This window comes from Rhinatrema bivittatum, chromosome 8 (genome assembly GCF_901001135.1).
Source record: "Rhinatrema bivittatum chromosome 8, aRhiBiv1.1, whole genome shotgun sequence".
Taxonomy (NCBI): Eukaryota; Metazoa; Chordata; class Amphibia; order Gymnophiona; family Rhinatrematidae; genus Rhinatrema; species Rhinatrema bivittatum.
In genome coordinates, this window is record NC_042622.1 from 111,258,685 (window position 1) to 111,279,372 (window position 20,688).

At 45.4% G+C, this 20,688-nt stretch overlaps 1 protein-coding gene across 1 annotated transcript in view; it reads left to right on the top strand.

Annotated features, from left to right (window-relative positions):
* Positions 1–20,688, top strand: part of GOLGA1 (golgin A1) — a 266,236-nt gene that overhangs the window by 56,405 nt on the left and 189,143 nt on the right. Inside the window, exons 8-9 of the mRNA XM_029610990.1 lie at positions 822–991; positions 2,055–2,166. Of these exons, the coding sequence (XP_029466850.1) occupies positions 822–991; positions 2,055–2,166 (282 nt within the window). The remainder of the gene's footprint in view (positions 1–821; positions 992–2,054; positions 2,167–20,688) is intronic.

Here is a 20,688-nt window from a genome sequence, read left to right on the forward strand (position 1 = left end):
CTCCCAAGGAGATTTCACTATCTAAGAACTGTCTCTCATTGTCCGTAAGTGTGGGTAAGATAACCTGTGAAAGAAACTCCTCTGTTTTGTCGGAGTGAAGAGTAGAATCCCTGGTGTATAAATTCCCATAGACAGGGGCGGATTCCTGATGACGACTGGCCCAGGGATTCGCCGCCTAGGCTGGCCCTGGAGATACCACGTGGTCTGCTGAGCGCGGCTCTGTCACAGCCACGCTCGGCAGACCACGTGACTAGACTAATCGGCCCACCGGAAGCTGCCCGATCCCCCAATAGGGCAATCGCCCCTGCCCATAGAAGTTCTGGAATCTCCGATGTATCCCTGAGGTAGCAACAATTAAGGACCGATCTTCCCCCAGAATCCTAGTAATCTGTGATTGTGCTATGTGATGCTTCAGTTTCTGAGCTAATAGACTACTAGCTTTATCTCCCCATTCGAAATATTTCTGCCTAGTAATTTGTAATTGTAGGGCAACTGCTTCAAAGGTTAAGGAGCATAGCAGATTCCTGGCTCTCTTTAATTTGGAGAGCAATAGATCTGATGGATCTGTTTTGTGTAAAGCTTCTATGGAGGCAATTTCCTCCTGTAGCTAAGACAACCTTTCTGAAATTGAAAATGGGGGAAAAATACAGAAAACTTTTTATGGTGAGAGACAATATTTTCACATCATATTTCAGATCTGCCTAAACAGGTGCTGCTGTAATTTCCAGTCCTAAAGGAAAATGGTAACACTTTATTCTGTCAATGTTCATGTCGTAGCAGCATTGATTGCCAAGTGATGTTTGGAGGTTTTTTGTTAACAGCTTTTAAAAAAAGAAGAATTATTGATAAAAGTAAAGCAAGAATTGGAAGAGCAGCGAAGCCATCAGAACAAGGCTGAGGAAGAGCTACATGTCGCCAGTCAGTTGTCTGATAGCTTGAACAAGGAACTCCAGCTGTTACAGCAAGAGCATTCTGACCTCGACAGACAAAGGTTAGGGGCTTTGGGGATGTAGTGAGGTACATATTAGGGATGTAGCAAGGGGGTCATTGGCAGCAATGAGCATTAGTTCCCTTTCTCCAGTATATGTAAAGCATAAGGAATGTTTTTTAACCAAGTACTTGAATATGCAGTTACCAGGTTGGTGGGTGCCAGGGTCTGTGGGGTGACATATTCTCTCTTGGTGGCTGGGTCTTTTCAGTGCCCGTAGAATTAGCCATGAGTGCCGCCTTTTCTACTCATGCCGAAAGTTTGCCATTGCTGTGCTAGACTTCTGCTATATCTAATGTACAACTGTAGATGGTGTTGTCTTTATAAAACATTGGTTAATTTTTTTCTTCAAAAAACACAAGTATCAAACCTTTATAGTCAGTTTGGGTATTAATAAAATGTAATGTAATATGACTTTTGTAGTAATTGGTCACTTTCAATTGACATTATGCTTTTCTAAGTATAGTTTTGTTGATGCACAGGCATCTTGGAATCTATTCCTATATCATTTGCTTATAAATAAAAAAAAAAAAAAAAAAAAAAAAGCTTTTACAGACTGATTCACAGGACGCACAGAGTGCCAGTCATGCCTGACACTCAGACCAATCAGATTAGTTAAATCAGGCCTCTGCATGTGAAAATTACACCCAGAGAGACTAGGTATATCTTTGTGGATTAATATAACCGGGTCTGTCTGGTCTATCAGGGACTTGAGAGACTCACACGTAATGGTAGCCATTTAGATCATATTGCAGTAATAGAATCAAACTGGACGGTTGCAAGTTTTGTAATTAACTACAAGTCCTAGCAGAAACGCAGGCACTCTCGCAAAGCTGGATCTGTCTGACACGCTAGACAGGTGACCTAGGAGGCCGGAAGTTTGAGCAATGGCTTTTCTAGTATTGCTAGCTATTTAGATTATTACAGAGCCTTGTGGTTAGGGATGGGAAAGATGGGTGCTAGAGGGAACTAAGTGGGGATCTTGTATGCTTTTGAATTCAAAATGATGGAGGATCTAAATTGGTTTGGGCCTGAGAAAGTGTCACACTTCTCTCTCTATACACAGGCAAGAATTGGCAATAGCACAGGCAAGTGCTGAAAAGAAAATTACTGATCTGGAACAAAGAGAACAAGAGCTCCAGACTTTTATCCAGCAGCTATCTTATGACTTGCAGAAAGTAAGCTCAAATCCAAATGACCTGTCATGTTTCTTTTTCACAGTTACAAATGATACGCATTGTTTACTGAATATAGCATTTTAATAGCACAAAGTAAAATGCCAACTGCAAATATCAAATCATCAAACATAATTAGATGGTAATTGTAGGTAGATGAATAAACATTTACCTCTTGTCCTCTCCTTTCAAGCCCAGTGCACAACTAATTAGATAGCTCCACATAGCTAGCCAATGTCACCAAATACAATTGCTAAAACTAGATTCAGAAAGGTGTTTCATCAGCATACATGCTAGTCCAGACCAGTAGATTACTCTCCGCTGCCAACAGATGGGTATAGAGAAAAACTTCCTAAGTATCCTCTGCATCCTATATAAGCTGGAGCAGCAAATCCTTAGTCAGTGTTTCTCTGTCTCCAGCAGATGAGGCAGTAGGATTAAGAGTTAGGCTGAGGAGACAGAGGATTTTCTTTTTTTGGGAAGATCCACTTTCCTGGAGAAGGGCTTTGGCCAAACTTTGAGGGTTTTCAGGCGATGGCCTGAGGAACCAGCTCCAGAGAAGGAATTAGTTCCTTTGTTTCTGATCTGGGAACTCCAGCATTCAAGGGGTCTGGCTGTAAAGTTCTGAGGTTGAACAGGCAAAAAAAAAAAAAAAAAAGAGAGAGAAAGCAGAGCATGGCAACACTCCTCCAATATGCATAAGAGCTGATTTTTGCAGCAGAGCCAGAGATTGAAGGACTTGTGCAGAGGTATTGTTTCCCTTCTTCATCTTCTAGGCTATGCCCTCTGAGAAGGGGAAGAGGGTACACTTTGTCTAGGGTCCTGGTGGGTGTTGTCTTTGGCAGGTGCTTTGTGCACAGTATGTGAGGAGGCTGATCATGGAACTGTAATTTTGTCGGCGGGAATCTTCTTAACAGCAGGTCCAGGCAGGAGATGGCATGTTTACTCCTGCAGACCGTGGAGGCAGTGTTCCCACTGGTGGGAAAGTCTGCCATCTTAAAGCAGTAGACCTTGAATGAGGAGATCTGCAGGGTAGAATTTTTACAATGGCAGCAATTCAGATCTGACTGTGAGTGTTGTGGCAGAGCACACAGGCAGATCTGGTAAGGCTAAGGGGACTTTTTTAGTGGATTTTATTGTTTTACCCCCTAAAGTTTATTGCTCTATGCAGCAGTCGGCAGCTCCTCCTGCTGCTTTGTCTCCTGGGGAAGATGCCTAGACTGCAGAGAGAAGAATCTTCTGAATTTCCACAGGGATATGTAGGCGCTGTTTGGGACCCTCATGATGAGGATGGCAAGGAGCCCAGCAAGTGTGGTTCCATAGAAATGGAGGAGGGGGAAATTTTCCCTATTCCAGAGGAGGACTTGTCTTTAGTGTGGTGTTTCTATAAGGAAGAATTGCTTCCTTTGATTGAAAACTGCACTGGGTTTTACTGGCAGTTTGCTAGAGGAAAAGCCTCAGGAAGATCCTTTTTCTGACTGGGATAAGAGCTTTTGGGTTCCTTTCCTTTCCCTCTGCTATTAAAAATATGATGGCTGAATAGGAATTCCTGATTCCTGTTCATAACTAGAACAGTCCAAACTCCTGAGGTTTGCCTCCCTTCCAGCAGATGGAGACAGAGAAGGTTTTACTGAAACTGCCATATAACCTGGTATGTCACCTGCAGTCCCTCAGTATTTCTCTTTCTCCAGCAAATGGTAGAGTTGTAAATCCTGCAGTCTTAAAAAAAAAAAAAAAATTTTAGAATTGAAGGATTCCTCCCAGGAGGTTGTGGGAAATTATTTTCAGCAGCTGGTTAGCTTATGTGAAGAATTTTGTACCGCGATAGAAAGTAGTGAAGCAAAGAATCACTGATATTATTAGTGTAATTGTTTGATAAAAGGCCTATAAGTTCTGAGAATAAATGCCATTTTTCTTAGCCTGCTTGTTACAAAAAACAAGTCATGAGATCAAAGATTAAAGAGCAGTTACTTGGCGGCTAACTGTGCTGACATCAGAGGAAAACAGGACAGTAGTGACTTGGCCACACCTAACTGCTTGCTGATATGATAAGAACAGACAGCTGGGGCCTCAAGAACACATGGAAGTAGCCCAGAAGAAAACTGAAACTAGGACAAAGGTCAGCAGAATCAACATAAGAAGATCTACTTCAAGCTGTTTGAAATCCTAGAACAGCACAGAGGAAAAACGTTTGGACATTACCAGTGGTTAATGAAGTGTCTGATGAGCTGTTCCTGGTTTCCTGGAACTGTGTTCTCGTATTTCCAAAGATATATCAGACTCACATTGGGAACAGTGAGGGGGAAGTATTTTTCTCACAGGACAAGCAGGATGGTAGTCCTCACATATGGGTGACATCACAGGATGGAGCCCAATCATGGAACACTTTTGTTAAAGTTTCTAGAACTTTGACTGGCACCTACTGGGCATGCCCAGCATGGCACTAAACCTGCAGCCAGCAGGGGTCCCTCTTCAGTCTTCTTTTTTCCGCACAGCAGTAGCCACGCTGGTTAAGGAGCTCTACAGAGATTCCTGACAAGAATTTTCCTCACTGAATTACTAAAAACGTTCATATCCCTCCTTCGAATTTTTGACTCCGCGGTACTCCAGTAAGTTTTTTACCCGGTTTCAATCAATTCCCGTCGAGTTTGCCCCTTGCAGCCTACTGGCCATCGACCGTACCGCGGCTAAATTTTTCAAAGGCCATGGCGTCTGGGTTCCATAGGTGCCCGGATGTACTCGCATCATGTCCATTACAGACCTGCATAAAGTCTGTGTAATGTGTCTCGGGTGCGAGCATGATGTCCTGACTTGCACCAAATGTGCCTTAATGACACCAAAAGGTCGCAAGGCCAGAATGGAGAAAATGGAACTTCTCTTCCGTTCTCAAACTCCGATCTATTGCATCAACGTTGTCTGAACCGGCACCGTCCACTTCGCGCCAGTATCGGGCACCGACCGGTGACCATCCGGCATCGACGACTTCTCGGCCTTAGACTACCTCTACTCCCCCTCAGGACCGAGAGGATCGTAGAGAGAAACATCGGCATCGATACTGCAAGTCTCGGACCATCGAGGAAGGAAAATCTTCAACCTCGCCATTGTCCGAGCCGCCATCGAAAAAGCCCCGTCCAGATAAGGCACCGACCCTTTCTGCGACCGGGTCACCGAGGCAACCCTCACCCGGATGGGTGTTGGGAGCCGGGACTCCGCCTTTAACGGTGGTCCCTCCGGCTATGCCTCCTTCTTCCCTTCCGGAGCCGGGGCTGCTTGCTCCAGGTCTCCGTGAAGAACTGGACTGGATGCTTCAGGAGGCCATTGATAAGGTGATGCACAGACTCCAAATTCCTCCGACACCGAAACCGGTGCCGATTGTGGAACCAACCACCGATCTGATTCTGGCAGCACTGGCTCCGCTGCTCTTGAAGATGGAAGCGCTTATAGCCACTTTTCCACCGATGGATCCTGGGTCACCGATGGCTCTGGTGCCCTCCCTGCTTACTCTGTCATCGGGAGTGGAAACACCGTTCCTCATTCCTCCATCGGGAGTTCTTCCGATGCCTCAACCATCGATGCTGATGCGCCCATCAGCGCCACTGATCCATCCATTGATGCCCACAATGCCTATACCGGTGCCCTCGATGCCTTCATCAGTGCCTCCAGCACTTCCCTCGATGCCTTCGGAACCTAGACCGGGACCTTCAGGAATACCATCGTCCTATCCTTCTCAGGCTCCTAGAGGGGCAGTTCCTGATCCCTATGACACCTGGACCGATGATTCTTCTCAAGACACTGATGACTTGCCATCGCCACCTTCTCCTACTGAAAGCAGGAAGCATTCTCCTCCAGAGGACCTATCCTTCATAAATTTTGTGAAGGAAATGTCTGAATTGGTTCCCTTCCAATTGCAGACTGAACAAGATGACAGACATCAAATGATGGAGCTGTTACAATTCCTGGATGCTCCCAAGGAAATAACCTCCATCCCTATTCACCAGGTTCTTTTGGATCTACTCAAAAAGAACTGGGAACACCCTGGTTCTGTTGCTCCAGTCAACAGAAAAGCTGATACCACTTATTTGATCAAGTCAGCCCCAGGTTTCCAGAAACCTCAGCTGGATCGCCAATCTGGGGTTGTAGAATCTGCCCAAAAAAGGGCAAAATGATCAAAACCCCACTCTTCCTTTCCCCCAGGTAAGAAACAGAAATTCCTGGATGCCATTGGCCGGCGTGTCTTCCAGGGATCAATGCTTATCTCTCAGATCGCCTCCTACCAGCTGTATATGACCCAGTACAACAGGGTCTTATTCAAGCAGATACAGGACTTTGCAGAGTCCCTGCCTCAGCAATTCCAGGAACAACTTCTAACCCTAGTACACAAGGGTTTTGAGGCAGGGAAGCATGAAATAAGATCTTTTTATGATATCTTTGACACCGCTTCAGGGTATCTGCAACTGCTATTTCGGCAAGAAGATGGGCCTGGTTTAAGTCTTCGGACTTGCGCCCTGAAGTACAAGACAGATTATCTGATCTGCCCTGCATAGGAGACAATCTATTTGGGGAACTGATTCAGTTGGACGGTGGTGGAACTCAAGGACCATCATGAGACCCTTCGCCAGCTCTCTCTGATGCCCTCTGAGTATTCCTCCAAACAGCCTTTCAGGAAGGATATTAAAAAGTCATTCTTCCGTCCAAAGAAGTCCTATCCACCAGTCTAGGACTCGTTCCACGAGACCTTTCCAAAAAGCCCAGTTTCATCAACCTCGTAAACAAAAGCCACAAGCAGCTTCTCAGCCGGGCCCTGCTTTCATTTTTTGACTCCTGCATAGAGAGCAGCAGCCAGTTTCCACTGCCTCAGATACCAGTGGGAGGTCGATTATGCCATTTCAACAACAGGTGTCACACAATCACCTCGGACCAGTGGGTCCTCACCATAATCTCTCAAGGTTATTGCCTGAACTTTCTCTCCATGCCACTGGACTCCCCACCTCTACAGGCGTGGACAACATCCGACCACTCACTACTCCTGGAACAGGAGGTTTCCCTCCTCCTCCAGTCCAGAGCAATAGAACCAGTACCTTACTCTCAACAAGACCTAGGATTCTATTCCCGGTACTTTCTAATCCCCAAAAAATCGGGAGGCATTCATCCAATTCTGGACCTACGTGCCCTCAACAAGTACCTCCAATGAGAAACGTTTAAGATGGTAACCTTGGGTTCCCTCCTTCCTCTTCTGCAAAGAGGAGACTGGCTCTGCTCTCTCGATCTCCAAGATGCGTACACGCACATTGCGATAAATCCATCTCATCGCAGGTTCCTGAGATTTCTAGTAGGCCCCAAGCACTATTAATACCGAGTGCTCCCATTTGGCCTGGCATCTGCACCATGAGTCTTCACCAAGTGCCTCGTAGTAGTAGCAGCCTTCCTCAGGACTCAAGGTGTTCACGTCTACCCCTATCTAGATGATTGGTTGATCAGGGCTCCTACTCAGCAAACTGCTCTGTCGTCCCTATGTCTTACTTTACACACTCTGACTTCACTAGGATTTCTCGTCAACTACGCAAAATCCTGCTTAGTTCCATCTCAAACTTTATCATTCATAGGGGCAGGCAAAGGCATTTCTGCCTCGACAGCGAGCTCTCACTCTCATCTCCCTCGCACACCAGCTACAGTCTCAGCGCCACACGACTGCACGCCACTTCCTCATCCTACTGGGACACATGGCGTCCTCAGTACAGGTTACCCCAATGGCCCGCTTGGCCATGAGAGTCTTGCAGTGGACTCTAAGGTCACAATGGACTCAGTCCGTCCAACCTCTATCAACCATTGTCCACATCACCGACTCACTCCGTCAGTCTCTAGCCTGGTGGAAAAATCAGATCAATCTCCTCCAAGGCCTGCCCTTCCAGGCTCCAGACCCTCAAATAATTCTTACCACCGATGCTTCCAACCTCGGCTGGGGACCCCATGTGGCCGATTTGCAAACACAGGGAACTTGGTCTCCAGAGGAAGCTAAACACCAAATCAATTTCCTGGAGCTTCAAGCAATCAGATATGCTCTCGGGGTATTTCAGGATCGCCTTTCCAATCAGGTCATCCTGATTCAGACAGACAACCAGGTGGCCATGTGGTACATCAACAAACAGGGAGGGACGGGCTCCTACCTACTGTGTCAGGAAGCTGCGCAGATATGGGCGGAGGCCCTCTCCCACTTGATGTACATCAGGGCCACCTATTTGCCAGGAGTGGACAATGTGTTGGCAGACAACCTAAGCAGTGCTTTCCATCCGCACGAGTGGTCTCTCAACCCCACAGTAGCGGACGCAATATTCCAACGTTTGGGTCATCCTCGCATAGACCTCTTTGCGTCACCTCAAAACCGCAAGGTAGAGAACTTTTGCTCTCTCACTCGCAGCCAACACTCTCAACCAAGAGATGCGTTCTCCCTCTCATGGGCAACCGATCTCCTATATGCATTCCTTCCACTTGCACGTCTCTCGAAGACTCTCGTGAAGTTACATCAGGACAAAGGATGCATGATCCTGATAGCACCTCACTGGCCTCGCCAAGTGTGGTATCCAATACTTCAGGATCTCTCCATTCGCATGCACATTCCCTTGGGAAAGGACCCGCTTCTGATCACTCAGAACGGTGGGTGCCTACGCCTCCCCAATCTTCAAGCTTTGTCCCTGACGGCCTGGATGTTGAAAGGTTAATTCTTCAGCCACTTAACCTTTCAGAGCCAGTTTCCTGTGTCCTGATTGCTTCACGGAAGCCTTCCACGAGAAAGTCTTACCTAAACAAATGGAACGGATTTAAATCATGGTGTTCTTCTCAATCCCTTGATCTCTTTACCTGTTCCACCACAAAGTTTCTAGACTATCTCTGGCACTTGTCAGAATCAGGTCTAAAAACTTCTTCCATCAGAATGCATGTCATTGCGGTGGCCGCCTTCCATAAAGGTGTCGGGGATGTTCCTATTTCAGCACTACCCCTCGTAACACGTTTTCTGAAAGGCTTGCTTCACCTCAAGCCTCTACTACGCCCTCCAGCCCCTTCTTGGGACCTCAATCTGGTTTTAGGAAGGCTCATGAAACCACCATTCGAGCCTCTTCAATCCTGTGATCTTCGCTATCTCACATGGAAAGTGATTTTTCTTCTGGCAATCACATCTGCTCGCAGAGTTAGTGAGTTACAGGCCCTAGTTACCTATTCACCTTACACTGAACTTCTGCAGGACCGGGCAGTACTGCGCACTCACCCTACGTTTTTACCTAAGGTAGTATCGGAGTTTCACATTAATCAATCCATTATATTACCTACCTTCTTTCCAGGCCCCACTCCAGTCCAGGAGAACAGGCTCTGCACACCCTTGACTGCAAATGGGTTCTAGCCTTATATCTAGACCGTACAGCTGCCCACAAGAAAAGCACGCGATTGTTTGTCTCTTTCCATTCCATCAAATTGGGGCAGCCTGTGGGTAAGCAGACTCTCTCCTCCTGGTTAGCGGACTGCATATCCTTTTGCTATCAGCAAGCAGGCATTCCACTTCAAGACCGTGTTAAAGCACATTCTGTGAGGGCCATGGCGACTTCAGTAGCACACCTACGCTCTGTACCGCTTCCTGACATTTGCAGGGTTGCTACCTGAAGTTCTCTCCATACCTTTTCAACCCGTTATTGCTTAGACAAGGCCGGAAGACAAGATTCCATCTTCGGCCAGTCTGCCTTGCGCAACCTTTTAACAACTTGATGTACCAACACCCTTCCGCCTGCCCGTTAGGGTTCAGGATGCCCTCTACCAAATTCCACCCCAGTCCTTGGGCCTATTGCACATCTTAGGTACATTTGGTGCATTTCTCGGACATCCTCAGCTCGGTACTCACCCATATGTGAGGACTACCATCCTGCTTGTCCTGTGAGAAAGCAAATGTTGCTTACCTGTAACAGGTGTTTTCACAGGACAGCAGGATGTTAGTCCTCATGAAACCTGCTTGCCGTCCCGCGGTGTTGGGTTCGTTACGTTTTCTTATTTTATTTTTTGGCACTTCCTGTAGCTTTAAACAAGATTGAAGAGGGACCCCTGCTGGCTGCAGGTTTAGTGCCATGCTGGGCATGCCCAGTAGGTGCCAGTCAATTTTCTAGAAACTTTGACAAAAGTGTTCTGTGATTGGACTGCATCCTGTGATGTCACCCATATGTGAGGACTAACATCCTGCTGTCCTGTGAGAACACCTATTACAGGTAAGCAACATTTGCTTTGTGTATATCCCTTAATGCAAACTTTAATCTTGTATGCTTTTATTGCTTATTCTTAGACTTATAAGTAAAACTGCTATACTTTTAAATAAGTGTTTTGTGTAATCTATGACAAAATAATCACAAATTTCTACCCCACCTGAGAGAGGTTGCTAGGCCCTGGTGGGGCTTTCCCTCCTGGTGCTGAGGTGGACGAGGAGGGGGATTGGGGACCTTTGGTATGGCTCGTTCCTTTCGCCGCCAGAGATGACCTGGTGGTGCCAGTTCCCTTCCTCCCCAGGAGAGCTCTTGGCTTCTGGCAGCATTTCAGCCACACAGGGAAGTATCCTTTTCTTGAACTCCTTTTTATCTGGAGGAAATAAATAAATTATATATATATATATATATATATATATATATATTCAGTGTGGCAGAATGGTGGCAGGGTTCTAGCAGCTACGGAACCTGTAGGAGGCATTCTGGCCAGTTTTTCAGAGTTCTTGGGCGGCAGTGTTAAGCCATTTGGTTAGGCCTGCACGAACGCCGCAGTGCGGCTGACTAAGCTTTGGGGAGTGGCACACGGCAGTGCATGTTGTTCATGCGGCAATGCGTGTGCTTGACTTCCGCGCTCCGGCCTCTGCTCTCGATGCCTCTCTGGAGGGAGAGGGCAGCTCGAGGCAGGTGACAACAGCATCTGAGAGACAAAAGATGCATGAAGCAGGTGTAGGAGCACCTCCAGAAGGCTGCAAACATCCGCCCTGTCGGGAGCGGGAATGGCAACCAGCTTTGCTTCGGCAGGGTTCAGAGGCTTCATCCCCCATCTTTGTCCCTGGCAATACAGAGCCCTGTTGGCAGGCAAGTTTGATGAGGAGGGGGACATCCTGTGGGATGTAGTTATTACTGTTAACTGTGAACCGGAGTGATATGTATTGTATACAGGAACTCCGGTATATAAAAACCATAAATAAATAAATAATAAATGATTCTGAGGATTCCTCAGTGTTTTTGTCTGTTTGTGTGTTATGGTTTCGAGGTATTTGAGTGGATTCTTGGGTACTGTGGGAGATGACCATGCCCACTGGGAGGAGCCCCGTGGGGAGCCACAGTACTGGGCTAGATTCAGGACGCACAAACACAGTTTTGTCTTTTATTGTACAGCTGATGTGTACCACCAGAGGTGGCAGTAGTGAGGTGATCCAGAGGTAGAAGTCCAGGGACCCTCGGCAGAGGGAACCCGTCTCACCAAGATGGTATAGGGAGATCCAGGTGTAGGGTTCCCAGCATGGCAGAGTTGTAGATGATTTCAATCACAACAATGTCGGCTCTCAAACTACATGCATTCCAAGTACCTCAGTTTGTAAACAATACTTCAAATAATTGGTACACTTGGTATTCTTTAAGACATTTATAACATCGCTACCATGTATTTGTAGGACCTTTCCTCACAGAGTCAGAGCATTTTCCAGACTCCCTCTCATGGTAATTGGTCCGTTTTACTTTGTATTTTTTCAAGTATTTTTTGCACACATTTTTTTAAAAACTTTTTTTTTCATTCTTCATTTTTATCTCACACAACTTTCCTACCAACTCAGTCCCATATTTTGAAGATCAGTCACTTTTCAAAAATTCGTGCATTCATAAACAGTACTTATCTGCACATCCCAACACGATCGCGTTTCGGACCCGCCCTCTTTAGGTCCTGCTTCAGGGGAAAACCACTTAACATTATTCAGTGACACCACGCAGTCCATACAACGAGTTTAGTAGCTGTTGTTGAATCTTCACAATTTTATATCCACGATCCCCGCTGGAATCGCCTTTCTTTAAACATGGCAACTACCGAATGGCTTATAAAGGGGGGGAACAGGAAGTCCCTCCCCTTCCTTATTTCTCGGATATCTTCAACCAGGTCGGCTCTTCCCTTAAACTTGTATAGAACTCAGTTCTCTTTCACGTCGACTTGGTGACGTAAACTACGTCCTCCCTCTTCGAACAGACTATAATTTTAACCACGTAGCTCACGCAACCATCCTTCATCAATCAACCAATCAAAACGTCACAAATGCTGAAGAAGAAAACAGACCGTCCCTCCTTATTTCTCGGATGTCTTCAACCAGGTCAGCTCTTCCCTTATACTTGTATAGAACTCAGTTCTCTTTCACGTCGACTTAGTGACATAATCTCCGTCATCCCTCTTCGAACATACTCTCATTTTCACCACGTAGCTTACGCAACCTTCCTTCATTCATTGACCAATCAAACGTATCAAATACTGTGGAGGGAAAAGTTAATATTCTCTATCACATTCACTCATTCCCACAGAATTTGCGGCCGAACCAGATGTCAAATTAATGAATACCAGTTGATCTTTTCATTCAGACCACGGGGATCCATGGTCTTTAAAGTGTAAATCCAATGATGTTCCCGTCTATTAAGTAAATATTGAATGTCTCCCCCCCTACTGCTGGATCGCACTTTTTCTATAATTAACCACCTCAAGTCTGTAAACACATGTTGATGTGTGAGACAATGTTGTACGAGGGGAGCCGCCAGTTTTCCTGTCTTAAGACAGCTCTTATGTTCAACTAACCGGGTACGAATTTTTCTTTTCGTACGTCCCACATAGCTTAATTGACAAGGACAGAATATAATGTAAATGACACCCTCAGAATCGCAAGATGTCACAGATCTGAGTTTCAAAGTGACATTAGAATTTGGCACCTGCCATTCTTCTCCAGACCATGAAAGAGCACACATTTCGCAGTGCCCGCAAGGGTAATGTCCCCCACTTGTTGAATGCCCCGTCATTGAATGAAATGTAGAGTGCACAATCATGTCACGTAAATTCTGTCCTCGAAAAAAAGCAAATCTGGGGCCTGTTTGAAAAATCTCGTGTAACTCCAACACTTCCCAATGTGTACGAATCACATTAATCACTTCCTGTACTTGGGTGGAATATCTTAAAGTGCAAGTCAGATGTTTAGAAAAAGGACGTTGTTGATACTCAAGAAGCAGATCTCTATTTGCAAACAATGCCCTTTTAAAGGCTTTCTTAATTACTGATTTAGGATAACCCTTCTGGCCAAATCTATTGGACAACTCCAGAGCTTGCATACGAAATTCTGCATCTGTAGAACAAATTCGGCGTAGCCGGAGAAACTGGGAAATGGGTAATCCATTTTTCAAACGAGATGGATGCACACTAGAGTACCGAAGATAATTATTACGGTCAGTTGTTTTTCGATACAAAGTGGTACTTATTTTGTTACCTTCACGTTTAATCCAAATGTCCAAGAAAGAAATCGCCGTCTGGTCATACTGGGCAGTAAATTGTAAATGTGGATCGAGTGAGTTAAACCAACCCAAAAAGGACTGAAGATCCTCCAAAGATGATACCCAAACAAAAAAAGATGTCGTCAATATAACGTTTGTATAGACGCATTTTTTTAAACCACTGTGAGGAATATAAATGTTGCTCCTCAAATTGAGTGACGTACAGATTGGCAATATCTGGAGCGACCGTCGCCCCCATTGCCACTTCTCGTATTTGGAGGAAGAATTGCCCATCAAACTGAAAAAAATTTTTGAACAATACCAGCCGCAAACATTCGGACAAAAAAGATGAAGGAACTTTATGTGGTCGCTGACGCTGATGAAAAAACTGTTCCATAAGTGAAAATGCTTCCTGCTGCGGGATATTCGTATATAACGATGAAATATCCAAGGTCACTAACCAATATTCATTAGGAAGATCTGTAACATTTTGTAGTATCCGTAACATATGTGAGGTGTTCTGAATGAAGGAACGAGCTTCCTTCACAAATGGTTTTAAAAAGAAATCCAAATATGTAGATAATGGCTCTAACACAGATCCTCTACCAGCCACTATAGGACGTCCCGGAGGTCTCTCCAAATTTTTATGTACTTTCGGCAAGGTATACAGTACGGGATCAATAGGGTATTTAACCTTGAGTGCTCTAGCCTCTCTCGTAGTCACAAAACCACATTGAACTCCCTGATCTACCAAATTTTCAATCTGTTCTTGAAGGGCCTCAGTAGGATTTTCTTCCAGCGGGAGATAATATGTCATATCTTGCAATTGGCGCTGTATTTCGGCTACATATGCCTGAGTGTCTTGAATCACAACGGCCCCTCCTTTATCGGCAGGCTTTACAGTGAGCCCTTTATTTTCTGCTAGCTGTTTAATCGCTCTATATTGCAAAATTGACCAGTCTGTCGCAAACTGATTTCTTTTGAAATTGTCATGTTCCTCTAATACAGCGAGATCTTTAAGAACTAACTGTATAAACGTTGTTATAGCCGGATCAACCGGTCCTGGGGGAAGCCACGTAGATCGTGGTGTAATAATAGACCCGTCATATGTGTCTTTGTCAGAAAAGAATAAATCCAATTGTAACCGCCTAAAAAATCTATGCAGATCTATCCGTGTCTGAAAAGAGTCATATTTGCAGAATGGAACATATGATAATCCTTTATCCAGAGCCCCAATCACTTCGGTTGACAATTCCAACTGTGATAAATTAATCACTGAAGATGTTTCTGCTATGACTGGGGAACATTGGATGAGTGTTGGTTTTTTGACCCTTGAGACCTTGTAATCGGACCCTCCCAGTTGGAATTTTTGGGACCCGCTTTTCCTCTGTATGGACGGGCCCGATATGACCCGATATCACAGTTGGAATTGTCAACCGAAGTGATTGGGGCTCTGGATAAAGGATTATCGTATGTTCCATTCTGCAAATATGACTCTTTTCAGACACGGATAGATCTGCATAGATTTTTTAGGCGGTTACAATTGGATTTATTCTTTTCTGACAAAGACACATATGACGGGTCTATTATTACACCACGATCTACGTGGCTTCCCCCAGGACCGGTTGATCCGGCTATAACAACGTTTATACAGTTAGTTCTTAAAGATCTCGCTGTATTAGAGGAACATGACAATTTCAAAAGAAATCAGTTTGCGACAGACTGGTCAATTTTGCAATATAGAGCGATTAAACAGCTAGCAGAAAATAAAGGGCTCACTGTAAAGCCTGCCGATAAAGGAGGGGCCGTTGTGATTCAAGACACTCAGGCATATGTAGCCGAAATACAGCGCCAATTGCAAGATATGACATATTATCTCCTGCTGGAAGAAAATCCTACTGAGGCCCTTCAAGAACAGATTGAAAATTTGGTAGATCAGGGAGTTCAATGTGGTTTTGTGACTACGAGAGAGGCTAGAGCACTCAAGGTTAAATACCCTATTGATCCCGTACTGTATACCTTGCCGAAAGTACATAAAAATTTGGAGAGACCTCCGGGACGTCCTATAGTGGCTGGTAGAGGATCTGTGTTAGAGCCATTATCTACATATTTGGATTTCTTTTTAAAACCATTTGTGAAGGAAGCTCGTTCCTTCATTCAGGACACCTCACATATGTTACGGATACTACAAAATGTTACATATCTTCCTAATGAATATTGGTTAGTGACCTTGGATATTTCATCGTTATATACGAATATCCCGCAGCAGGAAGCATTTTCACTTATGGAACAGTTTTTTCATCAGCGTCAGCGACCACATAAAGTTCCTTCATCTTTTTTGTCCGAATGTTTGCGGCTGGTATTGTTCAAAAATTTTTTTCAGTTTGATGGGCAATTCTTCCTCCAAATACGAGAAGTGGCAATGGGGGCGACGGTCGCTCCAGATATTGCCAATCTGTACGTCACTCAATTTGAGGAGCAACATTTATATTCCTCACAGTGGTTTAAAAAAAGCGTCTATACAAACGTTATATTGACGACATCTTTTTTTGTTTGGGTATCATCTTTGGAGGATCTTCAGTCCTTTTTGGGTTGGTTTAACTCACTCGATCCACATTTACAATTTACTGCCCAGTATGACCAGACGGCGATTTCTTTCCTGGACATTTGGATTAAACGTGAAGGTAACAAAATAAGTACCACTTTGTATCGAAAAACAACTGACCGTAATAATTATCTTCGGTACTCTAGTGTGCATCCATCTCGTTTGAAAAAATGGATTACCCATTTCCCAGTTTCTCCGGCTACGCCGAATTTGTTCTACAGATGCAGAATTTCGTATGCAAGCTCTGGAGTTGTCCAATAGATTTGGCCAGAAGGGTTATCCTAAATCAGTAATTAAGAAAGCCTTTAAAAGGGCATTGTTTGCAAATAGAGATCTGCTTCTTGAGTATCAACAACGTCCTTTTTCTAAACATCTGACTTGCACTTTAAGATATTCCACCCAAGTACAGGAAGTGATTAATGTGATTCGTACACATTGGGAAGTGTTGGAGTTACACGAGATTTTTCAAACAGGCCCCAGATTTGCTTTTTTTCGAGGACAGAATTTACGTGACATGATTGTGCACTCTACATTTCATTCAATGACGGGGCATTCAACAAGTGGGGGACATTACCCTTGCGGGCACTGCGAAATGTGTGCTTTTTCATGGTCTGGAGAAGAATGGCAGGTGCCAAATTCTAATGTCACTTTGAAACTCAGATCTGTGACATCTTGCGATTCTGAGGGTGTCATTTACATTATATTCTGTCCTTGTCAATTAAGCTATGTGGGACGTACGAAAAGAAAAATTCGTACCCGGTTAGTTGAACATAAGAGTGTTTACATGTGTTTACATGTGTTTACATGTGTTTACATGTGTTTACATGTGTTTACAGACTTGAGGTGGTTAATTATAGAAAAAGTGCGATCCAGCAGTAGGGGGGGAGACATTCAATATTTACTTAATAGACGGGAACATCATTGGATTTACACTTTAAAGACCAGGGAAGAGCCGACCTGGTTGAAGACATCCGAGAAATAAGGAAGGGGAGGGACTTCCTGTTCCCCCCCTTTATAAGCCATTCGGTAGTTGCCATGTTTAAAGAAAGGCGATTCCAGCGGGGATCGTGGATATAAAATTGTGAAGATTCAACAACAGCTACTAAACTCGTTGTATGGACTGCGTGGTGTCACTGAATAATGTTAAGTGGTTTTCCCCTGAAGCAGGACCTAAAGAGGGCGGGTCCGAAACGCGATCGTGTTGGGATGTGCAGATAAGTACTGTTTATGAATGCACGAATTTTTGAAAAGTGACTGATCTTCAAAATATGGGACTGAGTTGGTAGGAAAGTTGTGTGAGATAAAAATGAAGAATGAAAAAAAGAGTTTTAAAAAAAATGTGTGCAAAAAATACTTGAAAAAATACAAAGTAAAACGGACCAATTACCATGAGAGGGAGTCTGGAAAATGCTCTGACTCTGTGAGGAAAGGTCCTACAAATACATGGTAGCGATGTTATAAATGTCTTAAAGAATACCAAGTGTACCAATTATTTGAAGAGTTGTAGATGAGACAGACTGCGAATTAGATTACTCACTAGATAGTAGCTGTAAGGTTAATGAATCCACCAGACAGAAGTAGATGGTAACAGGCACCGAAGCAGGGAGAGCAGGCCCTCGAGGAGCGAGTTCCTGATCCCAGTAAGGCACCTGAAAGAAAGCAAAGGGCCCCCGAGGAGCGGGTACCCAGGTTAGAGAATACCCCGAAGGGCAGAGGGAGGGCTTCCAGCGGCAGCACGGAAGCGGCAGAGTAGCTTAGACCAGACGAGTCCTATCCTTGCTAACTCAACGAGCTAGCAAATAAGCATAGGCTAAATACCCGGATGGCATGATGTCACTCGAGGGGGACGCCTCCGATGTTCCCGTCATGACGTGGATAAAGACGTGGGTGGCGTGTGCGCGCACACCCTAGGAGGCCCTTGGGAGAAACATGGCATGAGGCTTTGCCATAGCCGTTCCAGGGATGCTGGAGGATGTGGCTTGCAGACGCGGCGATAGCCATCTTCCCAAGGCTAGCGGGGAGAGCGAAGAAAAAGGTGAAGCACAAGGGTCGAAGCCGTCTGAGACCGGACGTAACATTGTGCTGCTTATGCATAAAGCGGATTTGGCCAGGAAAGCAGCAAGGTGGCAGTCAGTTCAGCCTCTTGGACTGGTGGGGCACATCCGGTTAATCCGGATGAAGACTCTGGGGAATTAGAGGAAGTAGTCCCACTAGTAGCTGTCTCTCCCGATGCTGCTGCAGGTAGCAGCCTGGATGTGGCAGAGCCAGATTGAGGGCTGGACCAGACCTCTGTTGCAGAAAGGGAAAATCCTGTGGTGCGTCTCTTCCGCAAGGAGGTACTATAGCCTCTGATTCCCCATGTTCTGGAGGAATTGGGGATCAAGGTTACTGACAGTCATGGATGGTTTGAGGGGTCAAGTGAAAGCCTTTCCCTTTTACAAATCAGTGAAACAGTTAGTGATCAGGGAGTGGGACGAAGGCAAAATTGTACCAATTGCCTGAAGACATGCTTGAGCTCTTGACATTTCCAAAGGTGCATGGGTCAGTGTTAGCAGTCACTAAGGAGAGCACCATTCCTGTGGCTGGTTCAGCGGCACTGAAGGATATGCAGGACAGAAAACTGGAAATTCATCTCAAAAAGATTTTTGAGTTGTCTGCATTAGGCATCCGGGCTGCCGTTTGCAGTAGCTTTATTCAGAGGGCTAGCCTGTGCTGGGTTCAGCAATTGCAGGTTGCAAGGCCGCTGTCTGCATCTGAGGCTAAACAGATAGACTGTCTGGAGGCGGCAGTAGCTTATGTGGCTGATGCCTTGAGTGAGCTCGTCGGAACCTCTTCAAGAATTATGAGGTCAGTGGTCTTGGCCAGGCTTCTCCTTTGGTTAAGGAACTGGTCAGTGGGTGTCTGCTCCAAGTCGTGTTCGGGAGTAGTGCCTTTAAGGGAAAGCTCCTATTTGGAGAGGACCTGGAAGAGCTAGTGAAGCATCTTTTGTGAGACTAAGGGACATATGTTGCCAGAGTTTAAGCCAAAAGGAGGCAAGGTTTCCTTCTTGGGGCGGTTCCGGTCAAATAGGAGATTTCGGCAAAATAGGCCTCTGGAGGGAGCCCAAAGACAAGGGACCCCAGAATACAACAATCCCAGAGCCAGTCCTTTCAAGGGATTAGAAATCCAAACAGGGATGGCCTTAGCCAAGGCTCTGGTGGAGTTAAGCCCTCGCAGTGAAGTGAGGCCAGTCCACTCTTCTATCCCTTCTATCGGAGGACTTCTGATTATATTTTTTATGAGGAGTGGGCCAAAATCCCAGTAGACCAGTAGGTCCAAGCAGGATAAGAGGTGGTTGTGCGTTAGAATTTAATCGGCTGTTAAGAGACTTGAACATGATCACCCCTTGTGCCCCATTCACCAAGAGGAAGGTGGTCTAAAGGACTATAGAGCAATTGCAGAGACTGGGAGCCATTGTTCCTGCACCTACTGGGGAACGGAGAACAGGAAGGTATTCCATATGTTTCGTGGTGCACAAAAAGGAAGGGTCCTTCTGTTCAGTTTTGAATTTAAAAAATAAAAGGTGTCTCTCAGGTCACTCGTTTTCGAATGGAGACTACGCTCGGTCACCACAGCAGTGTGCAAAAAGAGAGTTTCTGGCTTCACTAGATTTGACTGAGCCATACCTGCACATAGCGATCCACCCGGACCACCAATGATTCCTGAGGTTCATGATGCTTGGGAGGCATTTTCAGTTTTGTACCCTCCTTTTGGATTGGCGACAGCTCCGCGTACCTTCACCAAGGTGATGGTGGTTGTGGCAGCAGTGCTCAGAAAAAAAGGGGTGTACCTGGTTCACCCTTCTCTGGACAACTAACTCATTTGGGCGAAGTCAGAAGCCTTCTGCAGACAGGTTGTGTCTCAAGTGCTGCAGCAGTTGGGAGTACGCTTCGGTACCAGAATAGAGAAGATTTATCTCACCAGGGATCACATGTTCAAACTGCAGGCACAGATTTGCAGGCTGTTTAACACTATGGTGCCCAGGGTCTGGGACTTCCTTCAGATTCTAGATTCTATGGCATCAACTTTGGGGCTAGTTCCTTTAGCCTTTGCATAATTGCGGCCTCTACATAAGGCTCTTCTTTCCCGGTGGGATCTATTGTCAGATCAGCTTCATCTTCTGCTGCCTTGCATGGGGGCTGCCAGGTCCAGTCTTTTGTAGTGGCTTGGTTGGGTACTTCTGAATTGCGGAGTGACTTTGGATGTACCAGACTGGGTGGTAGTTACCACCAATGCCAGTCTCTCCGGATAGGGTGCAGGGTTTCAGAGTCAGTTGGACAAGGCATTCTGGTTTTTCAATCTGTTAGAAATGAGGGTGATGCCTTTGGCATTGCTTACCTTTCTGCCTTTTTTATGCAATCGCTTGGTGTG